Source organism: Euwallacea fornicatus, chromosome 7 (assembly GCF_040115645.1).
Source record: "Euwallacea fornicatus isolate EFF26 chromosome 7, ASM4011564v1, whole genome shotgun sequence".
Lineage (NCBI taxonomy): Eukaryota > Metazoa > Arthropoda > Insecta > Coleoptera > Curculionidae > Euwallacea > Euwallacea fornicatus.
In genome coordinates this window covers 5,671,731-5,698,345 of record NC_089547.1, presented here as the reverse complement: position 1 = coordinate 5,698,345, position 26,615 = coordinate 5,671,731, and the positions used below count along the sequence as shown (strand labels likewise).

Here is a 26,615-nt window from a genome sequence, read left to right as displayed (position 1 = left end):
GCGGTTCTGAGGGGTCAAATAACAAAAGGCGAATTTAATTATTCGGCCATTTTTCAGATTACCGACCTAATTCCGTTTCGAACGACTTAGCGGCGTAACTTATCCGCTCGCGAGCGACTTTAACGGGCTTACGCGAGCAATTCGACGATTTAAAAACCTCAATTAACCCAACTCGTTAAGTACGTTTCGGGGAAATTTAAATATGGGCCCCGTTTTTTATTTATCTCAACCCTAATGGGGCCTAGTTTGCTGTCATTAAAACGGATTCGGAAAATATCGTTTCCACTCTGCCAGAATGGATTAAAAGTCGGGCACATAAATTTAAGCTTTCAATGCTAATAGAGCGGCGCTTGTTCACGGGACAAAATCAGTTGGTTCAATTTTTGCTGATATTTTAAACGACTTTCGGGATTGAACAAATACGCCCTTTGTGCAAATTGATTCGATTCGATAAAATGCACGGTTTGTCTAATTATAATTGCCGTTACGTGCGTATACGGGATGTCAGCGAAATGGGTTTCGCAAATTTAACCGACGATCAAGATCGTCACCTCGAACAGGAAAGGCCCTTACGACGGGGGTCGGAAACTTAACAATTAAAAAGAAAAAATGTCAAAGTCGCCAACCGGAAAGCCCCCGATGTCTCGCTCGGACCGTTCGAATTCACAAAACGGACTGACGTTAATCGTTCAATTAATAACAATGTCGGTTAAAACATTATTTATTAGGCATTAGTCATTAAAATTAGTGGATATTACATACCTTCCTATCCTTGAAACCACGCACCTTACGTTACGCCTATGGATCTATTTCCCCTTACGTCGTTCCTATTGGATTTGCCGCGAAAACTTAACGGTGACGTTACGGCGCAATTAGATCGCTGGTTTATTTAAGAAACGTCATCCCTTCGGCTGACGCGACGAAATCATCAAAATTTAGTTGACTTAGACCGAAGGCCTAAGATCCGTCTGCGCCGCTAAACCACCCTCAACGGTGCGCTCCAGACAAATTCACGTCGTCGGTTGTACGCCCGTGGCTTCACGGTAGCATAAGTAGTTAAGACCCTTTCATTCACACGCACATTCATATTCCAGATTCATAGAGATTCCGTTACTCTAGATTCGTTCAAATTATTATTAAATTATTAAATATCGTCGCTGCACCTCTTCTGTTCTAAGTGCTCGCGCTATCTTTCCCCATTGGAAACGCTAGTGAAGTAAAAAGTTGTTAGCGAGTTGGTGAGTTGTCTCGCTTCTGACGGATCTACGTCGTGGTGTCGACAACGTATAAAATGCCGGCTGCCGTCACAGCATGGATCCGAATACAAGAATCCTTGATCACTGTGAGATAGCGTATCTTAAAATATTTGGCGAAGTGCGATAAAGTGTTATGCTGACTGGTCGCGCTGCGTGCGTTGCGAATGTTCGTTGAGAAGTCTGCTTCTCCTCGTGTGAATTTTGGCGAGTTCCAGGTCAGAAAAATGGCGGGAGGGACTACTTCTTGACACCGAAATCTGGTGTTCGTCATTGTAAAAACACCTGAGGTAGACATCTGCGCTTGAGAATTGTTGCAAGGCCGACTGAACGAACCAATCGCAGATCTTCTCGGAATCGTGCCCTTACGGGTTCGACCAAACACCATCCCACTGATAAGGTTGATGCCGAAAAGCCATCGACGGACGTGAAATAACAGATGAGCATTTAACGCATGATGAGCTTGAAGTTTTAATAAAACGTCGAAAAACCTGTTCGTCGCGCGTTGATTGTTTGACGCGTAATAAAAAAAGTTAGAATTATTCGGCATTAACGCTGCTAAAAGAAATTCAAAACTCAATTGAGACTAATGACGCGGCTCGAGCGATAAAAGTAATCTTAAGCGGCAACGCCGCACTGAACCTCGCAAACCTGACCTTTCAAGGGATCGCCCAAGTTAACTTTTCGTTGAAATGTTCGCAGAATGTTAAAGGACCGATTGCTCTGTCCTTTTCGCGTGCAAGGAGTTCTAGAATCACACAATGTTTACGTGTTAACCGAAGAACCTGTCGGACCCAAAAAAACAACCGTTTAAATGCACCATATCTAGTTTGTGCGGCTACTGTGGGGAAATGTCAAAATGAAATAATCTCAGGACGCGACGTTGCCGATTCTCAAAAGCACTTTCTCGATTTTCCGGCGAGACGGTTGTGTTTACCACCCCTGTTGTGGGGAACTTTTTCGTTTGAGGTGACGTTCTCAATCGTTAGTTAAATTTACGAAACTTATTTCACCGACGCCCCGTGTGTTATGCCGCGGTCGTTATTCTTTGATAATAATAAAATTTCGAGAGTAACTTAATCTCTCTCCATTTTTTTACGGGGTTTTTAACACACGTTTTGAGACCGGACGCGGTCCGGTTCTCTCCGAGTGAGATAACAGAAAAACGTTTCCTGGATCCTCCCCCATCCGTCACGTATAATAAATGTATATTAGCAAGAAACGTAAAGTGGTCTTTTAATGTAATTGATGGCCGCAAGCTGACCCTTCTCAGCTCATAAAACAGCTAAACTGTTAAATATTGAATGAAATATACTCTCTGCCTGCCTGGGGGACTCGAAAACGTATTCCTCCACTAAGATGTAGGACAAGCAATACACTTTTTGCTCGGAACGTTGCGAAATTTCCGATATTCGATGGAGAAGCTATTTTTCTCTGAGGGACCGAATCCAGCTTGAGTTTTTCACCCCTTCGCGTGAGACACCCCGAATCGACGGTGGAAAGTTTGTCGTACTCAGAATTTCGTGCCTAAGTGGTGAAATCGAGGAAAATCCAGAAGCGCGTCAGATTTCAGATCGAAATGAAAATGCGAAATCACTTCGACGTTTCCGAGTGTTTTGATCACAAGGAATTTTCCTCGAGTGCGATATTTTTCTGTTGTAACAGTCGTGGGGCCGGTATTTACGGGATTATCTTTCTGAGGAAAATCCGGTCGCCAGTGCCGAGGACCTCGAGTTATCTAAATTGCCCAAACCGAACGCTCCGATGTAGGTGTATTTGGTTTAGCGGATTTGCATACTCAACTATCCGAAAGGACGTTTCTGCTTCAAGATTCACTTGCATAACGAATAAGACTGCGGTAAAGTGGGGTGCTTTAGTGTCTTCCAAGATAGATTAATAATTTAATGCGATAGTCCGGACTGAGACACCTCCGGTACCTGGTATCCGACTCGAACGCGAAAAGTTGAAGAAACTTTGTTGTTTGCTCGACCCTTGTGAAAACTCGGGGGCGTATAAAAGCCTTAATTCAAAGATTGTCCGTGATGTTTAGGAAAACAAATATTTGAACTTGTCTCGACATCGCTTCACTAACAATGAGGGAGTTTCCATCAGGAGCAGTAAATATTTGTCCAAAATATTTTCCTACAAGCTCGGTATACGCGGTTTGATTGCCTGTCTGAGAGCACAATAGCTAGTTTTACTTGAAGAATATGTTGCTCCTCAAATATCGGCACGGTGAGATAAAATTTACGAGGAGTCTGATTGTTTGTTTTCGAAACTATCGGGAACAAACACCACCGGTACGGCAAATAAGTGCGTTTACCCCGGAAAGCCCTGAATTTGCATCAACAACGGTAATTAAACTACATTTACCTTTAAATAATAATGCAACGGGCAAATAATAATGTAGATTAAAAGTTCCTTCGTGCAGATAATGAATATTAAACAATTATTTGCTTTCGCCAGCGCCGGCTCAAATCACATTGGAAAGCAGCTCGTTAGTGCACCTTCCAAACCATTAAAATTGAATTACGTCGTATAATGTAATAAATTATAATGCGAAGGAGCCCGAAGTATTGCAATGACTTAATTGAGTGGGGCCCTTCGACGGTTTTTTTCTCGTTGCTAAATCACGGCTCCGATCTTCGGAAAATTTGGACGGATCGAAGTCACGCTTGGACCTCGGCCGAACGTCTCAGAATTAATTTAGCTCTCGCCGCGTCCGACTTACTCAAGGTGTCTCCCTTCGTCAGTTTCTCGTTCGCATATTTTTCCTTCGAAATCCGAGTTCGTTAACAACCCATGGAGAGAGTTTAGCAGCGTCGATCCGAGCCCTCGCTCAGAATACGGGCAAAAACCCAAAACCGAAACTTTCCGTGATCCCACCCGCTCCCGTATTAGCTAATCCGACGAGAAGTTGAAATCCCATTAACCGGTTTTCGCATTAATAAATCTCTTGAGACACAAAACAGCAGATAGGCTTAATATAAGCGAGCAAATGGGGGGTTAATAGCTCCAGGTAGAACACGTTTCGGCACTTAGACAGTTCCAACATGATCGGAGGTCCCGCTGCGCACTTAATTTGGGGAGGTTCGACAGCCCAGGAAGGGACGGGACCGCACATCTTTCAGCTCCACGTCCGAACTTTCCAAGTTCCATGTTTCGCAGTGTTTTAGAATCCGACCGATGTCCTGCGGAGGTCACATCCCGCAAAAATCGGTCGGCGCAAGCCGGCAAATGGAGTTAAATCAATTTCATTCATGGAGCAATTTGGCCGACACATAATGAAATTACGTTTCATAGACAATGGAGGTCGGTGTGGCGGCGAAGCGATTATCAAATTTTTGGCATCGACGACTTTCGCGCAGTCACTCAACACAAACGCCTCGTGGACGGCATCCGTTTTCGGAGATTGAGGACAAGTCGCGATTGAGGTCCGCCAACGGACGCCCTGTACATTTCACATAAGAGAACAATCAATTTGTAACTCACCTGAACGAGATCCCCCAGGACGCCGCCTCCGGCCGTCAAATTCAGGTAACAAAGGAACGGCACTTGGGGCGGTCTTTTCACCTCCAGTTCATACGTGCGCCCCACGACGCCGAAGTATGAAATATTGCACGCTGGAAAAGTAAAGGAAACTTTCAGTGGAATATGGGAAACGAGGCGCCGGGGGTGATTTGGCATTCCAAGTTTTCCGATTTTTGATTGGAAAAGCGGAGACCTCCCCGCTCCTCTGTCAGATACAGTGAAATGCGTGGCATGTAGCAGCTGGAAATTTAATACGGACACCATGACAGATTTGGATATCGGTGTTCGATAAAAGGGTGGAAATCGAAGGGCTGGCCGGCGTGAAAAGGAGCTGAGGACCCGTTAGCTGGAATTAGTCGGCCGAGTGGTAAACGTTGCGTTCAGGGCAGAGCAGATTTCGGGCGGTTGCACGAACTACTAGGATCTAGAACCGACGGAGGATCTCTGCTCATTTCCGTAAGTTACCACTTGGAACGCCGCCTCCTTCTCGTTTGACCGACGTAAATCGATTAAACCGAGAACAAAACTGACGCTAATCTTCGGAATGGCCATACACGTTGCTGCTGGCACATTAAAACTTCAAACCAAACAGAAAGTTTTAAATTACAGCGAAAGCTAAAGCGCCTAAAATAAAAACAAACGTGCTTTCTGAGCGGTTACCCATAAAATGCCGTGAATATACGAATATTACGTGGGGCGGTTAAACTTAAAATATTTCTACTCTTTGCCACTCCAATAAATCCACGGTTTAGCTCCCCCGAATCTATGGCCCCTTTCGCTTTACTCGAAACTGGTCCGGTCATAAATTCTCCTTTGCGAATACGAGATCGCTGCACTCGAACCGGCTGGATTAACATTCGAACAACTGATGGAAATTAACACCCAAAGCTGGCACTTTTTGCCCCCTCGGGGGATGAGAAATCGACATTTTTGCCTGTTTGATTTATCGAGTGATGAAACTTTTAACAGTAATGTCGTCGTAAAAGGCTTGACAAGTATTTCCTCTTTTCCAGCAGACGTTTAAACACGAACACGTTTCGACCGAAGTGCTCTCAGCATAATGAATACTTTACAGACTTCATATCTTTAAAGCCGAACCTAAAAAGTCCGCGATTTATTTTTCTGCAATGCGTCAATAGGTTCGAAATACATTTTCGTTCGTTTTGATTTTGTGAATGAACTTCAATCACGTTTTTACTTGATAATTAGACCTCTAAGAAGGTCGTAGCTAAAGTAGACGATAAGCAATTAAAATTGCGATTTCCGACGAGGCTCGTCTGAATCGGAATTTAATTAATTTTTAGATTTGGCAGTGATGTAAAAATACTAAATCAATTTCGGGTTTTCCCTCCGAATTGTTAAATAATATTCCGTTCCACGCTTCCGTCACACGCTCCGGATTACTTTCTCGAGTCCTCATTGTCTCGTTTCGTTCGAAACATCAAAGGATCTTCGCTAAATTCTATTAGAATCGGAGTTTAAGATTTCTAAAAGCATCGCCGGAACAAATTTGATAAAAAAAACGTTCAGCCTGGGACTTTTTTGAGGTATCGGTATACTGGGTGTCCAACGAATATGGGCCGCCGTCCGCAAACTGAAAACCGTGACTGGGAAAAAATTTAAACTCGGGCACGGTACTAAAGTGGAGGTGATCTATCGATTAAGGATATTTTCGGGAAAATACCGCTTCCGGTATTCTATACCGGAAACGAACGTCAACCCCCTAATTTAAAATGGATTTAATAACAAGTTTCGATGCTGCGGAGCGTTATGAACATTTTTCGTGTACAGTTTTACGGTTTAAAACGGGAACCCTCCTATTTCTTCAACTAACACATATTTAACGCCAAAAATAAGTACTACTTTCAATTCAATTGTCCACATCTAAATCTAACCGTTTTCATCTTATTTAAAAAAAAAATCACTTTTCAATGTCCGGCACTTAACGATTTATTTTAAATAACGTCTAGAATTACCGAGTAGAGATGGCGCCGCTCGCCAGAATTCAAGTATGGCGGCACTCGCAAGTTATTCAAACGAAAACCATCTCGATACGTTCGTTTTTTATGGTAAACGTAACAAAGTATTAGCCAGAACATGTCGCACGTTCGGTATTCGACATCCAGAAAAACCGGAGCCGTCACGAAAACTCCTCAAACGCGTAACGGATCATTTTAAAACGAGCGGATCTGTCAAAGCATCTTACAGAAGAGAGGAAGGAGCCCATTGTCGGCGATTGTTGCGCCACCTAGCAACTCTAAACGATATTCAAAATAAATCGTTAAGTACCGAACATTGAAAAGTGATTTTTTTTTTTTAATAAAACGAAAACGGTTAAATTTAGATATGGACAATTGAATCGAAACATTTATTATTGGCGTTAGATGTGTGTTCGTCGACGAAATGGGAGGTTCCCGTTTTAAACCGTAAAACTACAGACGAAAAATATTCATAATGTTCCACAGAATCGAAATTTGTTAGAAAATCCATTTAAAATAAGCGAGTTGACGTTCGTTTCCTGTTTAACCGGAAGCGGTATTTTCACGAAAATATCTTCAATCGATAGATCACCTCCACTTCAGCACGATGCCCGAGTTTCAACTTTTTTTTTCCCAGTCGTGGTTGTCAACGTACGGGACAGTGGCTCATATTCGTCGGACACCCCGTATAAGATATTCCCTCACTTCGCTGGCATTCCCCGACGTGCGACTTCGCGTTTCATCTGAGAACTGCCAAATCATCGTGCGGCCGAAACCCATAATTTGACGGGGGAAAGGCGTATTGATGCGTACTTACCTTAAAGACTGTTTACCTCGGCTTAAGGGCGTAAAACGTGCCGAACTAAAATGGGAAGCCCTGGGAATCGCCTTATAAAGAAGGTCCGTCCGCTAACCGGGTCCGCGGTAATAAAATTCTTCGAATATATGAATATTACGCGAGGGCGCTAAAGCCGAAATGCATTTTTGCTTTTATTTCGGTGCCAATAAATCTGCAAAGTGAGCAGGAATTTTAGATTACGTCGAAATGCTTATTAGGCCACTACCTGCTCATTTGAAGCAGGGCAATTTCGAATTAAAAACTCTCGATGGCGTCTTTGAATTCGACGGGGGAAGGAAAAATATTCGCTTTTGTTCGATTTCGAGTTATTGCTTTGAGGGCTTGAAGACTTCCAGTGAACGATTGCGCATCGATTTGTCGATCAAAAACAATTTGTACGATCAAACATTTCTAATTGAGTGTTGAAATTGCCATTTAAATTGAGTGTTACTTCCGCGTTTTTTGAATCTCGAAAAGTTCTCTCTCAGTCGTTTTTACCTCTCCCGTGATGCGAGACGCCATTTTTGCTCTTCAGTAGGTTCGTCAGACTTCGGTAAAAGCTCATCGATCACGGTCTCACTGCAACGTCTCATAGTTTTGTAATTGGCGCGTCACGCGCTCCCCCCATCGCTCCATACTTAAGAGACTCTCGCTCCGAACAGAGCGTTTATCAATTTACATAGTTGCGAGTTCGTAAAAAAACTTCCGAAAATTACGATCTCCGTCTCTTTGGGACTCCCTCGGCAAGCTGCAACTTGCCCTTCCACTCGCTCCCGAAGAATGTAATAACGGAAAATCTCAGCTTTCAGCTCATTAAATTCCTTCCGTTTATATCTTTCGTAATCATATACCTGCTCCGTCACGAGAGTATCGCTCTCCTCGATTATAATTTATTTCGAACCGAAATGGCACACGGAATAACATTTGATGATGGGGCCACGGTGCGTCGGTGATATGGATCATCCACCGGAAACTTTACGGGCAAACGGGCAAATAATACAAATTTCCTACATCTCAGACAATACGGATATCTCAGGTTTTAGGAAGGAAATTGAATGCGATCTGCTTGAATATTTTATAGCTTCCTGTTTGTGTTTCCTTTACATGAAACATCGTGCATGACATCCGAGCTTAAGCCCTAAATAACGATTATTATAGGGGTACAGAACTGATACTTTTAGGTATCCATAGTAAACTCTCGATTTTACTCGAATAAACTCTTTTTCATTCTAGGAAGTTGTGATATTTCCGTACGAAACTCATCACTATTTGTGACCTACATGAACGTGTGTATTTACCGTGTCGTTGACTTTTTATGTATTTTTTTCCATCATCTAGATATTATCACATTAATGTTGGCCTAAGCATCAAAGATTGATGATTAATCGGTTACCGGTGGAAACGTCAGGTAGATATAGAACATTATTATTGTTACTTCATATTCCTGTCTAACACGAAACCATTGTAATGGGAAAATAATAACTTTGTAATGTTTATTTAATGAGCTGCTCACGCACGACATTGGTTTCGATATTTCCATGAGCTCCAGGAGGGTCGTAATGGATTGGCAACTTTTTAAATAATTCCAAACTATTTTTCTCACCCCTCAATAAAGCTTTCTTTATTGCCCGGCAATGGGTTGTTTACGTGGTAGGTAATACGTCATTTTCTTTCGAGGAAATATTTCAGCCACGTTAGGACCGAAACCACCCTTAATCTTCCGTTTTCCACTTCGAGTTGTTTGTTCTTTGCTTCGCCATATTTTATATCAGGCCCCGGCTGGCAAGACAGCTGCCCAGATAGTACGAGCTCAACAATTATTTATCGTCAAAATGTTCTGGGCAAGTTTTCGATTTTTTTTTTTTATTTACGTGTGGAAGGTGAGACTGACTCTCCTTAATGCGATTTTTATCGAACTGATTTAAAAGTGGAGGGAGCGGTGATTTTTACTCACTCACGGACGACGCTGTTTTAACAAAATAAACTATTTCCCGTGAGTTTTACGCCGGAATCGCCCAATGGCCCCGAACGCACCGGACAATGACGTGGAGATTCAAATTTCTGGAATGAAGTCTCGATGTGGCGACGTTCTTTCCCAGAGAAGAGCGGGACGCCATTTTCCGTTAATTTCAACGTAAGTTTTAATAGAGCGAGGAGACTAGTGCTTTCCAGTCGGTTGAACAGAATCAAAAGATGTTTGTACTGGGCGCGCAACTGAGTTTCCGTATTTTTTCGATCGATGAAAAATGGAAAATTTTAGGGGAAACACAAAAAATGTTTTTTTTTTTTTTTTTCAAAGTACCGTCCCTCTCCATCTACACATTTCTGCCGTATCTTTGGCATAATACCTCGACGATAAAATAACGCGTCTTCGAACCGAAACCATTCGTCCAACCAATTTTGCACTACCTCGAAATTGCCCAAGGGCGGCCCCCCTGCCAAACCACGGGCCATCGATCGGAACAAGTGAAAATCGGAGGGCCCCAGGTCTGGCGAATGTGGCGGGTGCAAATCCCATTTCGGCGTTTTGATGGTGTCTTGGACGATGGAAGTGCCACGGCTCGGAGCGTTGTCGTGCTGCAACATCACTCGTTCGTGTTTCGTGTTCCGTTCAGGCCGTTTATCGAGCAATGCACGATTCAGATTGATTGGTTACTGTCGGCGGCGATGCCCATTGACGGTCTCTCCCAATTTCGGCGGCTCATGGTACACGTGTTCCTTTTTGGTCCCCGTCAAACGCAGAGCGTTGTCTTCTTTCCGAAGCGATTTGGTCGTGTCGTCGATGTCGACGCTTTGCCACGTGAAAGCCACGATTTTTTGCGTTTAGAATTCTCAAAATACGTCCACTTTTCAACTCCAGTGACAATTCGGCGCAGGAAGCTCTTTCTTTCACGCCGTAAAAGCAAAATGTCGGAAGTGGTTCTCCGATTTTCCATCTGTCTCTCGGTCAACTCGTGCGGCATCCATTTTGCCTCTTTTTGAATTTTTCCCGTAGCATGCAAACGTTGGGAAATACCTTGACGAATCGCGTTTGATGCCTCCGCAAGTCGATCTTGCGTTCGCGTATCGTCTTCATCCGATAACGCTTGCAGATCGGCGTCTTCAATTGATTTTGGTCTTCCGGAGCGCTTCTCGTCCTCGATGTCGAAGTCGCCACTTCTGAAGCGCTCAAGCCAATTTTTACGAGTAGTTTTCGACGGTACACGTTGGTCGTAGGCCTCTTCGAGCAAGTGACGTGCTTCAGCTGCATTTTTTATTTCTTTTTCAAATTAAAGCAGAAAAGCGAGCAAAGCCTCCCGCAAATGTTGTTTGTTTGGCACAAAACTCGACATTTTCGTTCTTAGGAGAAATGGAATACTTTGCGTTGCGATAAATGTTGATGTTCCAACTGGTTATTGATAACAACTGTCTGAGCCATAAACAAAACACAGTTTCCGCCATTATGTCGAGTACACGTGTCGTTAGCGCCATCCATGTGTGAAAGTCGCAACCTTGGTTGCGCGCCTGGTAAATGCGCGGGTAAACGCTTTTTCCTGCCGCTACATCGCAGACTTAGATGGGACAATATAAATCGATGCGTACGAAGCCGTGTACCAGTCGAATTACAATTATCCTCACCTTCGGACAAACAAAAACATTTATCGTTGAGTTCTAATTAACATTTTTTTTCTTAAGTTTGTTTAATTAAAATTGCGAAATTCCAATACCGCATCCCGCCGATAGAAAATATCGCAAACTGCAAGAAATTAAACTTTCAAAACCAGCAAAGGCAAGTAAATAAAATTTTTGATAAATATTGATATCCATAAAACGTGCAATACGTTCCAAATAGATAAAACTTTCCTACAGCCACAGTACTTAGAAACTTGCCCCTCTAAACTTGCATATCTTGCGAACTTCTTTGGAAATCCGACACTTTGTGTATATTCAGTTCACTCTCTTTTACTTCGCGGAGGTGCATCACAGTCGGGGAATTTCTTTGATTGATCCCAAATAAAATTCCAGGACGATATTATTATAGGCACCCAAGGAAATTGATTAGTCACAGCTAAATAACTCTGAATAATAAAAGTTTCTTTGTGTGAGATATGGCTCTCATCTATTATGCGTCAACTTATCTCTGATGGCTGGAAGAGTCGCAAATGTTACATGAAAGAGAATGGGACTGATGAAAAATGTCATTTTCTTTCTCCTTTGAAATGCATTTCTATAGGTGAGTAATAGTCGGGGGAATGTTGTCATAGATGCGTTTTATGAGTTTCTGCGGCAAAAAAATTCAAGAAGCACGAGCACTTTTGCGCTGGCAAAATTATGATGAAATTGATGGGTACTTACGGGAACAGTTGGGTTTTTCGTCACTGCCATCGTCGCAGTCTGGCATCCCGTTGCAGAACTTGTGAGTTGCGACGCATTTGCTGCTCATGCACTGGAACTCGTTCTTCTTGCAAGTCGGAACTACTGAGTAGGTGGTTGCTAGAATGGCGATGGTAGTGATGATTCTTAAAATCCTTAAAAAAAAAACCAAGGCGTCTCTACAACGAACGAGAAAGTATGCAGAAATTTTGAAAATTTAGTGCTTTCAGAAACGGACGCACGTTGGAAAGCAGTTACAAAAATGCCGAGAAGAGTTGATCTTGACGGACGAGTTACCCCGTTTCTCTTGGCAAATCTGCAACGGCTCACAAACTTGTCCGCTAGTTTTGTTAATTAAAGGCACATTATCGCAAAGTCAGGAACGTACCCCGGAGACGTTCGCCACTGACCCATATCCTGCAGAATTTGCAAATTTCGAGTGGGTCAAAATAAGTGGGACGGCAGATCGTTTTCGAACGGATCGCTAAAAACCTTACGAAACAAGTGACAATTGAATATTTCGCAAATCCGGCTCGGCACGCCTCTGATCTTTTATTCTCTTCAAACGCTTACCGTGTAGTCGCCGTAGTACATTTAATAGGGAACTAACTAATTCTACCTAATCAGCTTACACACGGCCGTCGCCTAATGTAGCAAGAAAGTGCCACATGGGCGCTATCTGCATCTGCCGACATTGTAAATTCGGCCCATTTAATTAAGCTAAATTTAGCGTATCAGCCAAATGGCTACAAATACTTCGCTCGAATTGCATAAGTGTACACGCCTTGAAGTCGGTTTGTGGTTTACGACCTAATTCAACCAATATGATTGATTTCCGAGATTGTCTTCATCAAACTCCCCCGGACGAGGATAAAAACAATATTTATGTCCAAGTGGAAGTATCAAAGTTTAAAAATGAAAAAGCAATATGTACAGGTCTTTGTTTCGAAATGCAGGGATGTGGATGGTGGAAATAATAGAAATTTTAACAGGGAAGTTGGGAGTTGAAAGACAAAAAGTCGCGGTCGCTGTAAACTGAATGGAAACTGGGAAAACGTATTTACGAACTTGTTGGGAAGCGATAGAAGCCAGGGACTTATGACGGCTTTGAGCACTGAAATTGGTCATATTTTCTGTTTGGATAGTTTATCGCCTCAATGATAAATTACACTGGAAGTTATAACCATTTTCGAGACTCGAATAACTTCTGGATGTTTCAAACTCTTAAGGTGAGCGTGCAACGCTCGGTAAAGTTCTACGTCTTGATTTACATACGTACGTATCTCCCGTTCCAGCGTGAAGGTTGTCGCGACGATTGTTCCGGGATTAGGGGACCAGAAATATGTATGATACGTACTATGATCCTTCTTGTAGGGCCAAAATGAGGTTATTCCGCAAATTGGCCGCCAAGATAGTTATCGGAATGGGCGAACACGTCCGGGCCGCCCTCAGCTCGTACAGTTCTTTGTTCGAACGCGACCAACAAACCTCCCGACTACACCTAAGATTTATTGGTAAAAACTAATGAGTCACGTTTCGAAAAATTATCGATAAATATTGGACGAGCGAAAGTGTGACGTAACGTACCTCCCGAATTATCTTGGTTCTCGTGGAATATTTCCTTATACATCCAGACACATCGCAGGACAATTAAGATTTTTGCCACGTTTAGATATTACATCTCTGTTCGGCACTGTAAATTCGTTTGCTGTAAGTTGCCGGGTTACAGGTCTAAGTTCGGTGTAATCTACGAACTACCCTTAATGAGACGATAAGCAGTAGCGTGTAAGGAACTTGGAACCCCCCGGGAAAGGGTATCCCTTTTACAGAAGTCACACAGATTTCCCGTCTGAAGCCGACGCGAGAAGAAACCCACAGTTAGAGCTCAGTGTTGTCTCGTTCCTGTACCATTGAGAAGCCGAATGAAGTAGTGCATCCTAATTCGTGCATAGTTCCCTACGGCCGCACTACAGTGGTAATAGATAAGTGCCCAAAAAAGGGTGTTTACGTACGAAAGCCGCGTTGTCTTGGGCCTGATAAATTACAAGTCTCCACAGTGACGTTCCAAAGTCGCCTCAACTCCTCACGGAAGTGAGATGCGCCGTGTCGATTTAATAGAATCTTGCGGTTAACGAAATTTGTCCGGACGGTTGCGTAAATCATAACTAATTTACTTTCGGAGCACCCAGAAGAAAAATCACAACTGATAACGATGAGAACTCAAACGACCAAATTATGCCGAGTTGAAGCTGATCATCGCGGCGCTGAGTCTGCCAAAATACGTAAAAATAACCGTCCGATTTACGTTTTGAAGATCAATAACAATCTCACCTAATTCTAAACTAACAACCCTTTTAAACCCCGCCAAACTAATGGAAAGCATACTTTGATAATTAATTACTAACCATATCGATTGCGGTCCTAATGAAAGGGCTTGAGACGTTAGAGGCTTTGGGAAAATTGACAATCGATCGGAACAAGTTTAGAAGTTTTAAAGTTGGGCAACCTATTTAGAGTCGACTCGCCTTGAGTTCGTCGATTTTCTTCCACGAAACAACCAGGCAGTAGTAACACAAATGAGAGATTTATTGAATTGGTCTTGATAAAATGGCAATTTGGAGCTTAAGTTTTTGAGGAATCTGGAGAACAATTGGACGTCATTAGGAAAGAACGTTTGTAGTGTAGCGCTAATCCTGATTTCGAAACGCGACGGAAAAGCAAATAGTGAATAACCTGAACCGGCTGTAACCCGTATTGTGGGAAAATGAGCGATTCCGTACGGAAAAGTTTGGCACCCTTTATTGAATCCCAGTTGTGATGTGTTATTTAATGGCAACTAATTTGCACTTGAAAAACATGCAAAATCAAGACCTGTTGCCGTCGCAAAGTAAATTACAGTCAGCGTAGAAAGCGCTCGTAGTGCAGATAATATTGGGCAATGCGCTGAGTGTCGATGCTATTAAGAGTTTTTTTTTTCGAAAAACGCGAATAATCGTAAATGTTCTTTTCGTATGTTTAACGTACATTTTTAACGAAAAATAACACGTTAATAATATTTGTTACTGTTCGAAATGGGTTATAGAAATGCAACTCCCTTTTAGTTTTAAGTCACGTAACGTTCCAACTCGAGACCACTCGGAAAGCGAGCCTAGGCAACGCTAACTTACCATATTCGCCACTTCACCCAAGAGTCACTCGTGTAACTTGACAAAAACGCACCCTAAAGCCAGCATTGACACCAGGCTCGAGTTTCACACACAGGGTATATGTTGCTACATATCTTCTTATCCTTAAAACCACGCACCCTACGTTACGCCTATGGATCTATTTCCCCTTACGTCGTTCCTATTGGATTTGCCGCGAAAACTTAACGGTGACGTTACGGCGCAATTAGATCGCTGGCTTATTTAAGAAACGTCATCCCTTCGGCTGACGCGACGAAATCATCAAAATTTAGTTGACTTAGACCGAAGGCCTAAGATCCGTCTGCGCCGCTAAACCACCCTCAACGGTGCGCTCCAGACAAATTCACGTCGTCGGTTGTACGCCCGTGGCTTGACATTGTCCAATCAAAAAAAAAATTTGCGCTTCGGCCGCGACTGTGTTTTCTAATAATTCGAAAATGGCCACGTATTTCGTATCGTCTAGAGTTACTAGGTGGCGCTGCTCGCCGGAATTTAAGTATGGCGGCACTCGTACATTATTCAAAATAACATTGTCTCCGACACGTTTGTTATTTGCGGCGAGTGCAACGAAGTGTTGACCAGAACATGTCCAGCACATTTGGCATTCGATGTCTAGAAAAACCGGAGCCATCACGAAAACTCCTCGAACGCATAATAAATCATTTTAAGACGAGCGGATCCGTCAAAGCATCTTACGGAGGAAAGGAGCCCATTGTCGGCGATTGTTGCGCCATCTAGTAACTCTAGACGTCGTTTGAAATAAATTGTCAAGTACCGAACATCGAAAAGTGATTTTTCTTTTAATGAAACGAAAACGGTTAAATTTAGATATGGACAATTGAATCGAAACATTTATTATTGGCATTAGATGTGTGTTCGTCGACGAAATGGGAGGTTCCCGTTTTAAACTGTAAAACTATAAACGAAAAATATTCGTAATGCTCCACAGAGTCGATATTTGTTATAATATTCGTTTTAAATTAGGGGGTTGACGTTCGTTTCCGGTACAACCGGAAGCGGTATTTTCACGAAAACATCTTCAATCGATAGATCGCCTCCGCTTCAGCGCGATGTCCAAGTTTCAACTTTTTCCCAGTCGCAGTTGTCAAAATACGGACAGTGGCTCATATTTGTTGGACACCCTGTATGAATATATATATATATATATTTTAAAGGTCAATAAGCATTTGTGATTGATATGGGGTTATATAAAATGCGTAACAGCGTCGAAACGCGACGTTATCTGGTGTACGAACACTCTCTGCACCGACTGCATGTTTACAGGCGCCTCGTGGGGATGTAAGGAAAATTAAAACGAAAAATCACCCTCACGAGAAAAAAAGAACCACCAAGATGATACTTTAAACCTCTGGGGAATCTTTATGCAAATATTTAAGACAAATGTCGAAAAACATAAAGGAAGCAACGATTATTCGACGAGGAGCGTGCGAGAATGTTGAAAGAATTCTTGATTGTTCACGAACTGCTGGTCGGGGGAGAGAAAATTATTTTGCTCTGCCCAATAATATTTCATCCCGTTTGGACGAGATTGAATTTTCGTCATTGTGCGCCTGATATTGGGAGAAATAACTGAATAATGAAAATGATATAAAGCCTGCAATAATCACCCTTTCATTGAGAGTTTAGATTAATTTCCAACTGCTTTTTTGGTGGTTTTGGGCGTATTAATCAAGTATTCAATGATGTATTGAAGGGCCGAAAGGAATATTTATTATTCCGGAATCGTGGTTTCGGACACAAGAACCGAAGCGCGGTCTTTGACTCGCATAAATTTCCCGTTTAAATTTAGGTAATAACGCGAAATGGTATGGAGAAACACGAAAGGAATGATGACAAAAGAAAGGCCATTTAAGTCTCCTTAAGAATATTTATGCAAATATAAAAACATAAATTCGAGGAAATATAAAGGACCCAATCATCATTCAAAGAGGATGTGTAAAAAGATAAAAGGGATCTTATGGAAACCTTTCTTGCCATATTCCGTTTAATATTTCGTCGGGATTTTCGGTTATACCGGGAAAATTACTTTTCATTCGGAATATCGTCTATATTTTTTCCAGGGAGGGATTTCGCAGATTGTGGTCTTCGTATTGTGAGCGTTGCCGAGACAAATATTACTTCCTAATAAGGAAACAATTTTCTCACCGTCGTCGCGGAAAAGACAAGAAAGCCTTAATGTATTTCCAATGGGGCAATACGTTCGATAGAGACGTGTTCGCTTTGATTTATTATTGAAAATATTGTGTATTCGCCAAAGGCAAACACAGATACAACTTGTTTTTATTACTGCCGAACCCAACAACGGGCCGTGTGTGTTTTTTATTTATTTATTTTATTTTATTTTTTATTAAAAAAAGTGGTCCAGGTTGTGTGCGCCATGATTTATGGCAATTCGAACTGTGAATTACTCACAAACGCGACGGGAAGATGGAACTGAATCCCACGGAGGTTTTCTCCGTATTACGTACGTCCTTACGGCGCGTAACGATTCTGTCCGTACAAATGCGTATTTTTAACGAAACGCTCGATTTGTGCCTTCAAATGCAACGTTGTTTATATTAATTTTAATTTTTTTTTTAACAATTACCATGTCGTCAAAATTTACGGTGTAACTTAAGCGAATTTTATCGTTCGTGTTTAACGTCACATATAATCGATTCGAGAGAAATAACTCAATTTTCATGCAACAATTTTCCGTTCGTACACTTCAACTTAAATACAAAAACGAACGGAGTTTTTTCTCGTTCACTTTGTTAATTGATATTTTGGCGAAGGCCTTTTGCCGCGATTAGCGCTTGACGTCTTTCTTCCACGGAATAAACCGAGTTCTCGCACACGTCTGGACCGATTCTCTTCCTACTCTCGAACTATGCCACTTCTTAAGTCCGATTTTGAAGAAATTCGATGCTTTCTAATACTCCTTTTCAAAACGGCTCACAAGCGCTCGATGGGATTTAAGTCGGCGGGTTGTGGCGGTGTCTTAAGCAACTTTGGACCGTTCCAAATTAGCCGTTCTTCGTCGGGCAGAGCCGCGTGCTCGGGGTCGCCGTCTCGAAACCCTGGACATGCCTAATTTTCGGGCACCGTGCTTCACGTTTCTTTCCAAAATTTCGCTGTAGTCATGTTCATCCATGGTACGTTTCGTAAAATCAATAGTTCCAACTTCTCTTGATGACACGCAACCCCAAATCGTCAGAGATCCGCCTCCGCGCTTTACGCTTGGACCTGTATTACGCGGATTGTAGCCTTCGTCCACACTCTATGGATTCCACCGGACCCAAAGAGATTGATTTTCTTTCATCCGACCGAATTACAGTGTTCCGAAACTCTTCACCTTTGTCTGCGCGCTCCCGAGCAAATGGAAGTCGCTTCTTTCTTGGAATTCTACCACGATACCCGTCTTTCCATAGCACACGCCGAATTGTTTGGTTGGATAGGAACGTTCCTGTTGCACTTTCGACGATTGGACAAATTCGTGGTGCGCCCATCCTCGGGTTCCTCCTAATTCCTTTAAGTTCTTCTCTCCCATTCAATCGTTGTTTTTTTCGTTTTTTTTTTGTTTTTTTAAGTTTTTAATGGTGCCCCGATGTTTAAATTTCTTCGCAATGCACCGAGTCGTCGAGTGTGTTTTATTAGTCATTCGACCCGTTTTTCTCGAACTACAGCCCTTTAGTGCCACGTTAACAATAGCGTTCTTTAAATCGCCACTAAGTTCTTTCAGATTTGCCATTTTACACGAAACTAATGCGGTATTCTTGATGGACTGCATAATACGACGCGGGCACGCAAAAATTTTCTACAAAAACGTTTGTTTACAAAGTTTTTGCTCCCTCTTTAATCGACTGTGCGAATAGCAACGTTGCCCGAAAATGAGACGTTTCTGTTGGACCAACTAACCACCCGCGTTATGCGCGAACAATAAAATTTGTTTCAATTACGTGAACGTTCACAACATGGTGGTTGTTAAAAATCGCGAGGTGACTGTGAACGACGTTGCGTTCGAGAACACGACTCGAGTGTTTTACTCAAAAAATACGTGAGTACGAACAGAACCGTTACGTACTGCACGTCCGCTCCGGGCGATTTTTGCGTAAGAGCGGGGAAGAAGTATTTCCAAAAACGCACACGCTACGGAGGGCCTTCGCCCCACAAACTGAAAGAAAAGGGCCGGTCCTGGCCGACGCGTACTTCTGAGCCCTACCGGTACCAGATAAATATCAGAACGATCTCGTGTCTCGGAGACCGAACGAGACGCAACAACACCGCTTCGTTCGCAAATTACCAGGATTTCGGGTTGATAAATCTCGCAAGGATCGACAACACCTCATCGGTTCTCGTTACATCAATTAGGGCCGTGAGTACGGGTACGTACTTATCTGGTCGGGAAACAATTGTGTCTGGTCTGGTTTTCGTTCTGCGAAAGCAATCTCCGACACTGTTCCCTAATTAAGACGACCCCCTTGTTTCGGTCCCAAAACCGAAAACAATCAGACGACGGAACCGGAGTATTTATGGAGATTAAAACGTCGACCTGGTACAAAGTATTCCTCCACCTGAAACACCCAGGCAGTCGGATGCGCGTTTAATGTATCGATATTATACAAATTGTTTGAGTTTCTGCTTTGATACACACAACGTTGCTCCGAACAAAGAAGCCCTACGGAACGGAGCCCGGAATTTTCGTTTTCGGATTTAATGAGAAAATGGCACGGCCAAAAGGTTCTCTCGCTCTCTATCCCTCGACTTTTCGGGGAAATGAAATAAACTCTTTGGTTGGTAAATGTCATGGAATGGGAACTGCGCTTCAAAGTGGATGACTTTATTCTTGATGTATCAAAAGGTTGGTATCCAGTCACTGGAAAGTCTATTTGAAACTAGAATAGCGAGAACCATCGATATCGTCCAGCGCAGTTACGCGAAATAGCCAAATAAGCAACGATTAAGATCTCGAGTGAGATGATAACAAAAAAATTAAAAAATAACGAGAAAAGCCCCGTTGCGCGAGAAATACGATTGCTTTGACCGTTTGACCTTTCGTTTGCCACTGCCGTACCCCTGTCATCGAACACGGCGATATCTGAATAGCTCGCGTCGCGTAGCCCGTATCATGTGACCGTCTCTTTTTATTACGTAAGATCAGACGAAGACGAAAGCTTGACCCTCCTCCTTTTGGTAGTGAGGCAAGTTGAAATTAAAATTTACGGTATATCATCTCTCTTCGTCGAGGAAAGACGCCAGCGTGCGAGACAATGATGACTACATGCTACGCAACAGTCAACGTTAAGATTCCGTCGTAAGACTTCAGGTCGATACGAACAGTGGCGGTAAACGAAAGCTTGAAGACAACATTGCAGGCGGCTGACCTGATCTGTTCGAATGCGGTTTTTCCGAACGTATCCGAAACGCACCGTCCGACTCTTCGAATCATTCGATTCATCAACGTCATAAATAAAGTTCAAATTAATTTTCCAATGGATTTTACGCCGAATTTAAAGTCGATTACGGCCCATTTTTTCTCTTTTCGTTAAATGTATTAACGTAGGACCCAGTTTGTGTTCGGCACTTAAACTGGAACGAATTTTAAAATAAATTCTAAAGGTGTAACTGTACTATCCGAAGGAACGTTTAAGCGAAATCGATACTATGCAAATTGTTAGTAGTGCTTCTTGTTTCGATACAGGAACAAAGCAAGTTCGGGTTGGATAGTTATCAAATTTTAGGAACTCCGCGCTAGTGAGAAACCTGCCTCATCGAAACCGGAACTTAATTAAGAGTTTTGCCATCGGAGATAAGGATAAATTCGCATTCGAGCCTGATCGACGCAAATCGTGGATTCGTAACGTTCGGCTAAGCACAATGGACCCGCGGAAGATATCGAGTTTCCTCCGCGGAGAGAAAGGAAGAGACGTCCAAGTTACGATTCATGGAAACTTTTCTTTCCGTACGTTTCGGTCCATTTTTTAATTCTCCTTAAACGGAGGATTTACATCTAAGTTCGTGCAACTAAATTCACATTCCACCACCGAGTTTTTCACGAAGACTGACACTAAATGCAATAAAAAGCGAATTAAGAATAGCAGTGTCTAGGCGGCGGCGAGGCCAAATTAAATATCCTCAAAAAGGCATTAACTTCAGCCAAACTCCTCCGAAGTTTAATATCGAGTTTGGATCTTTCATGGCAATATGTCACGCCAAACAGGTAAAGTTTGATTGTAGAACTTTTGATATTTTTTTCCGAGGTCGGGAAGGCCCTTTTTTAATAAAACTTTTCGAATTAATTGCTTGTCAATTTTGATCCTGTCCGGATGTGGGTTTTTGCGGGCCTGCGACAGTTTTAATAACGCATTAACCGCCGCAAAGTTTTAAGCACCTGCTGGGGAGAACAATAACACACGGACAACTGAGCGGCAATGTCCGATATATCGGTCAGTTACGAGGGAATGCAATTTTCGCCCAAGTGCATCGTGAGTTGTATGTGTTTCGATACAAATTGCAGTTAATGCCGTAAATTCGGGAGACCAACTCGCAGTTAACGTTTTGTGTTCATAATTGAACTTATTTGGCAACGTTCCTGTGCTCTATATGGAACTATTGCTCGTTTGTTACTCCCAATTTGTGTTCGCGTTTATCGCCTGAAATAGAGCCATGTTCGGAATTTTATCTAGAATTACCACTCTGTTACCCGCGGCGATAGGAATTTCTATACAAATGCCTTCCTTGAACGGGTACTCGAATTCCAGGTATGTGTATATGCATACGTACATGGTTAGGTGTAGGGGATTTGAAAACGCCAAGAACGGGCCGAAGTCCGGCTCTCCGAATAGTCCTCTTCCTCGTCGGGCTTCAGTGGGCAGCGCGCATGACCGTAGAATTTTCGGAATTCCCATCGCAGCTTTCGGCGGGTTTTTTTTCCCTACAAAAAGCGCCGATTCGGCATTTCACTACTGCTCAAATAAGGAAATTTTGCCTGCTGGCGAAGTGCCCTTTTCAAAATTGTTTTGAATATCTTTGCTTTCTTACAGACGTGACGGGTGGCTCGTTAGTTTAAATTAATTAGTATATAGTTTGGATTAATTAAATGTCTTTGATGAACGTTGCTGAGATACTGGGAAATGAACTTCTCGGCGGACTCCATAATTAGATTCGTAAGAGAACGACAAGTAGGACGTTCGTCAGGGTGGAAGATGGATGATTTGGGCCAACTTCCTTCGAAACTTATTTTAATAATGTCTTAACTCAAATTTTCCCCCTGAAAAATTCGCTGGATGCATTTCGGCGCAACACGTCAGGGAACAAAGGAATAAAATTTTATTGGAAGAATTCTCACTAATGGATCACGTTGAAAACTGAGCGGAGTTAAACTGTTACTCTCCAGACCCGGGTGAATAATTATAGCGATTAATTTTATTGGCCGAACTTGATTAATTTTTCTACTTTCCCGCTAGGGTTGAATAGAGCCTTTCAGAGCATGCCGATTGTGCTGAAACTTCTTTTATTGCCCGAGTTCCTATTGTTGCTAGCTACCACTTAACTTCCTCGTTAAAACAATCATCCCTCAAGCTCCCCGGGGCGAATACATGTAAATTATTCGCCATTAGCGAAAATCAATATTTGGCGTATGCTTCATTTTGTGTGGTTTAATTAAATCTTTAAGCCCTTAAAGGGCAGATAAATGGACCGCACTAATACGGATGTCACACAATTAGAATTTAAGCTTGGCTGCTCTAGGTATTTGGCAATTCGTAACAGAAAATCGGATTAGTATGAATTATACTTTGATGGTCACGAGATAATCGAAATATGTCCGGATCCCGAGCTCGGATGTTTTCGATAAACGCTCCGAGGTTACACGAAGACGATGCTCTTTCGAAGTTACGATTTTTGCAAATACGCACACTAGTTGAGCCTTAGGACGCGATACGCCGCTGGCTTTCAGCTACGGGCCGCGTCTGGCCGAGCGAAAGGAAATAATACTACGTCGTTAGGGCTCCTTGGTCCTGAGCCACTGAAGATTTTTTTGGCACGACCACTCCGTTTGCATCACGAAAACAGCTCTTGCATCTGGTAACTTCAACGGTTTCCGGGAAAATAAAAAAACGCATGTTCGGCGCACCATCTTCGATTCTCGAAGGGCCCCCGTTGGAGAAACTCCAAAAACATAAAGATCGCTCTCGCGCAATGCCCTGACGTCTGGGGGCGATAGAGGAAAACAGAAAGGAACCAGAACTCAATCCTCGACCCACCGCCGTTAGGTGCCGAACCGCGGGTACCGTTCATCTGGTGGTTCGCTCCACGCTTGATTCACGAAGTGCGAATCGTGAGGCAGACGAAGGGCCGCAGTAAGTCAGGATGGAATGTCTCGTATGAACTCGCGCAAGTGGCCCAAGGACCGGAGGGTGTCGGCGACGACGCAGTGGTGCGAAAGCACCAAGGCGGTGACTTGCCACGAATTCGCTGGGAAAAAACGGACCTTGAGACCTGGATTTTTCGGGACGGAGCAAACGGACAGAACCGTTTCTCATCTCGTCGCGTTAACAGCAACTTCTCAACTCTCCCGATCTCGCGGTTGGAACGAGAAACTTTGCCAACGCATCTCGTCGCAATCGAAATCTGTACACGGGCATTATAGTTCGATCGCCGATCAGACCTTGTGTTTCGATTAGTCTGCGATTAAAAATTTGGTGCTCATTCTTGCAACGGAGTTTCTGTATCCTTTCGATCCTTTGGACCCCCCCATTACTTCATGACGGCAGCCCGTCCGGTCCTTCGACTCGAGCAAAAAACCCCGCCAGCGCATTTGGATTTCTCCGTGGGTGCCTGGTGAGGCGGTCACTACTGTTAGGCAGGAACTCGGGATGCCCCCGGCCTAAGCGGCTCCGGAGAGGGACATGTGTACGTGCAGGTTTTTTTGTCGGCGTTGTCTGTTAGTGAAGGCAAATCGCTGAGATTCGTTTTCTCGGTTTACTATTCTAAAATGTTCCCATTTCAAATCATTGTTTGCGACCACGCTCGGATTTAATTTAAAATAGTCCTCCCCGTGGCTTTTTCGTCGCCACCACCACCCCCCCCCCCCTTTCCCCCCCTCCTCCACCTCAACGTCTACGTCTTATAAGCTCAGAAATCACGTAAAGGCAATTTTACTTTTAGGGGAAATTAACGAGCTCGCCATTCCATTAGTCCAAGTCTATTAAAACGCAAATAGCTACGCGCGAACAGCGTCGACGTAAAATATAGGTTTCGCGACATGAAAGATCTCTATCAGCAGTCGAGCCAATTTACGTCATATGAAATTAAATGGCAGTCATAGGGTCCGACCTGTTTGGCTGCCTCCAATAAGGTTTCCGAGAGGACAAATTGGCCACCTTCAATCGCGAGCCGATGCGGCAAAAGGGCATAAAGTTCGCTCAAAAAAAAACAAAACAAAACGAAACGTAAGTAGATCTAAAGAATGAGGATTTAAATTCATTATTTTTGATGCAAATTGCTTGCCAAGGAAGGCGTATTTTTATCGTGTCTGAAGGTTTAAATGAATGACTTCCAACTTTTTTCCGGTTATTAAGCCAATGAGACAGGCGATATTTGCATGCCGAACTACCTTGTAACCTCTACAGCAGAGAATCGAATGCCGGTGAAGAGAGCATTCGAATGGAAAAAGACAGGGCTCAGAGCATCGATTCAGAGTATGCATGAGCCGAAAATTCAATTTCCATCATTGTGTGCGTGAACTGTTAAAATTCATTTTAATTAAAAATGAAAAAATATGTGATTTATGGTATTTGATCACTTCTGGGCTCACGGTCAAATTTCCCGTTTATTAGCGTGGCAGTTCGCGTTACTGCAACGTCGAAGGGAGATTTTTTTTAGTTCCTCAACGCTCACTTAATGCTTCGGCTCTAAGTGAATGGTCACTTTCTCCTTTCATTACACTCCAGTTGCAGACATTTACAGGTCGGGATAAGTACGGAATATGTGTCAACCTGGCTTTAAACCCAGGAATTTCTAGCTCGGAATCTTATTAAAGAGACCACTAGTCCATCGCTGGATTCGAAGGAGCCCCGATTTTTGCCAATTATCGCCCTCTTCTCGCAATTTCATTCCACTCCGCAACGTTTCGCGAATGAACAACAACGTAATAATTCAGTAAATACCGATTTAACTGTTTATGCTATTAATCAATGAACGGAACAATTAGCGGCCCAATCAAAAAACTACGTGCAAAACAAAGCAGCTTTTCGCCGTGCCATTAGCGATGGCCCGTATCTAAAGGAAGGGATCTAGTAATTGCCTTGTAAGGGCCATTTAAAACGAATCCAAAAAACATACCGAGGTGTTTTTGTAAATGGATGCCAATCAAAATGCGATTAGCCCGGTATACATTAACCGCCTAAAGAAACATTAAGTTTTCACGCACAATGGCTCTATTGGAAAACCAGACACGCGAGCCCCTAATAATATACGGTCCAATAAACCAACAAGGAATGACCAGTTCTTTTACTTTTAATGGAAAAGAAAGTTCTGAGTTACTTTTGAGGATTATTTTTAACTGTAATGGCTTTTCTGGGAGTTCTTTTGTAACGGTTTCGGGTCAATGGTAAATACTACATGATATATTGCGTATAAGTCGGCGATAGCCCTGCAGCTACCGTCTAGCATAATACGTATAGGTTTGCCGTACGCGTGATCATCGGATACGACGAATGCGGTGAGAGTTAAGTGGACCTAAACAAATAGAGGTGACCTAAAATTTACATCAAATCTAAACTGAGGAAACGCCGACGTCTGTGTTCGACTGGTCAACTTGAAGGGTCAAGAATTGCTCGCGTTTTTACGTCCCGATTCAAAATGTAATCGAATTTACTTGTAGGCAGATTTGGGATCGGAGTTTGCAAATTGCCTTGGACGTCTTGCAGGTTACGTGAATAATTAAAGCCCTTGAAATCATAAAAGAAAATAAAAACCGGCAATTTCGGCCTAAGCGGTCCGACATAATGACACGCTAACCTCGGCAATATGTCTCGCATTTATATTCATGTGTAGGGCCCATATTTCACGTGGTTACTTTCAGGAAATTTCCCAGCAGCGAGGCGCACGTTCCTATGAAACTTGCTCAGTTTCTAATTAAAATTTGAATGCTCACCCACTAAAACTGTTTTATAACTTTTTAGCCACGGGTTTCTCGATTCACTGGCTACTGTTACGAATTTCCCAATTTCGCTCTTAACGATCTTTAATTATGCGTTTTTCTCGCCTTCCGCCGGGAATTGAATTCAAAGCGTCGCACTGTTCTAAGCGGAGTTTGAGAGTAATTAAACATCACCTGTTAGGCCAAGAAGGAGTTTTCATGATACAGTTATTTTCCGTAACAAACGAAGGAAGTGACTCTTGATGCACGAGGGACCGCCGAGTCCGTTAGGAAAGGGTGTAATTGTAAAATTCCATTACTAAATGATTTAAG

At 42.9% G+C, this 26,615-nt stretch overlaps 1 protein-coding gene across 4 annotated transcripts in view; it reads right to left on the bottom strand.

Annotated features, from left to right (window-relative positions):
• Positions 1 to 26,615, bottom strand: part of LOC136339970 (uncharacterized) — a 46,581-nt gene that overhangs the window by 15,390 nt on the left and 4,576 nt on the right. For 2 of the 4 annotated variants that reach the window (XR_010732232.1, XM_066283631.1), the window contains exons 2-4: positions 21,923 to 22,073; positions 11,937 to 12,109; positions 4,746 to 4,876 (exon numbers count right to left, since the gene is read on the bottom strand). Coding sequence is in view for 3 of the 4 variants with exons in the window: in XM_066283631.1 (XP_066139728.1) it covers positions 4,746 to 4,876; positions 11,937 to 12,109; positions 21,923 to 22,073 (455 nt within the window). In the remaining variant the exon portion in view is untranslated. Of the gene's footprint in view, positions 1 to 4,745; positions 4,877 to 11,936; positions 12,110 to 21,922; positions 22,074 to 26,297; positions 26,359 to 26,615 lie in introns of those variants that run through there. The other 2 variants (XM_066283632.1, XM_066283633.1) reach the window with 2 other exon arrangements.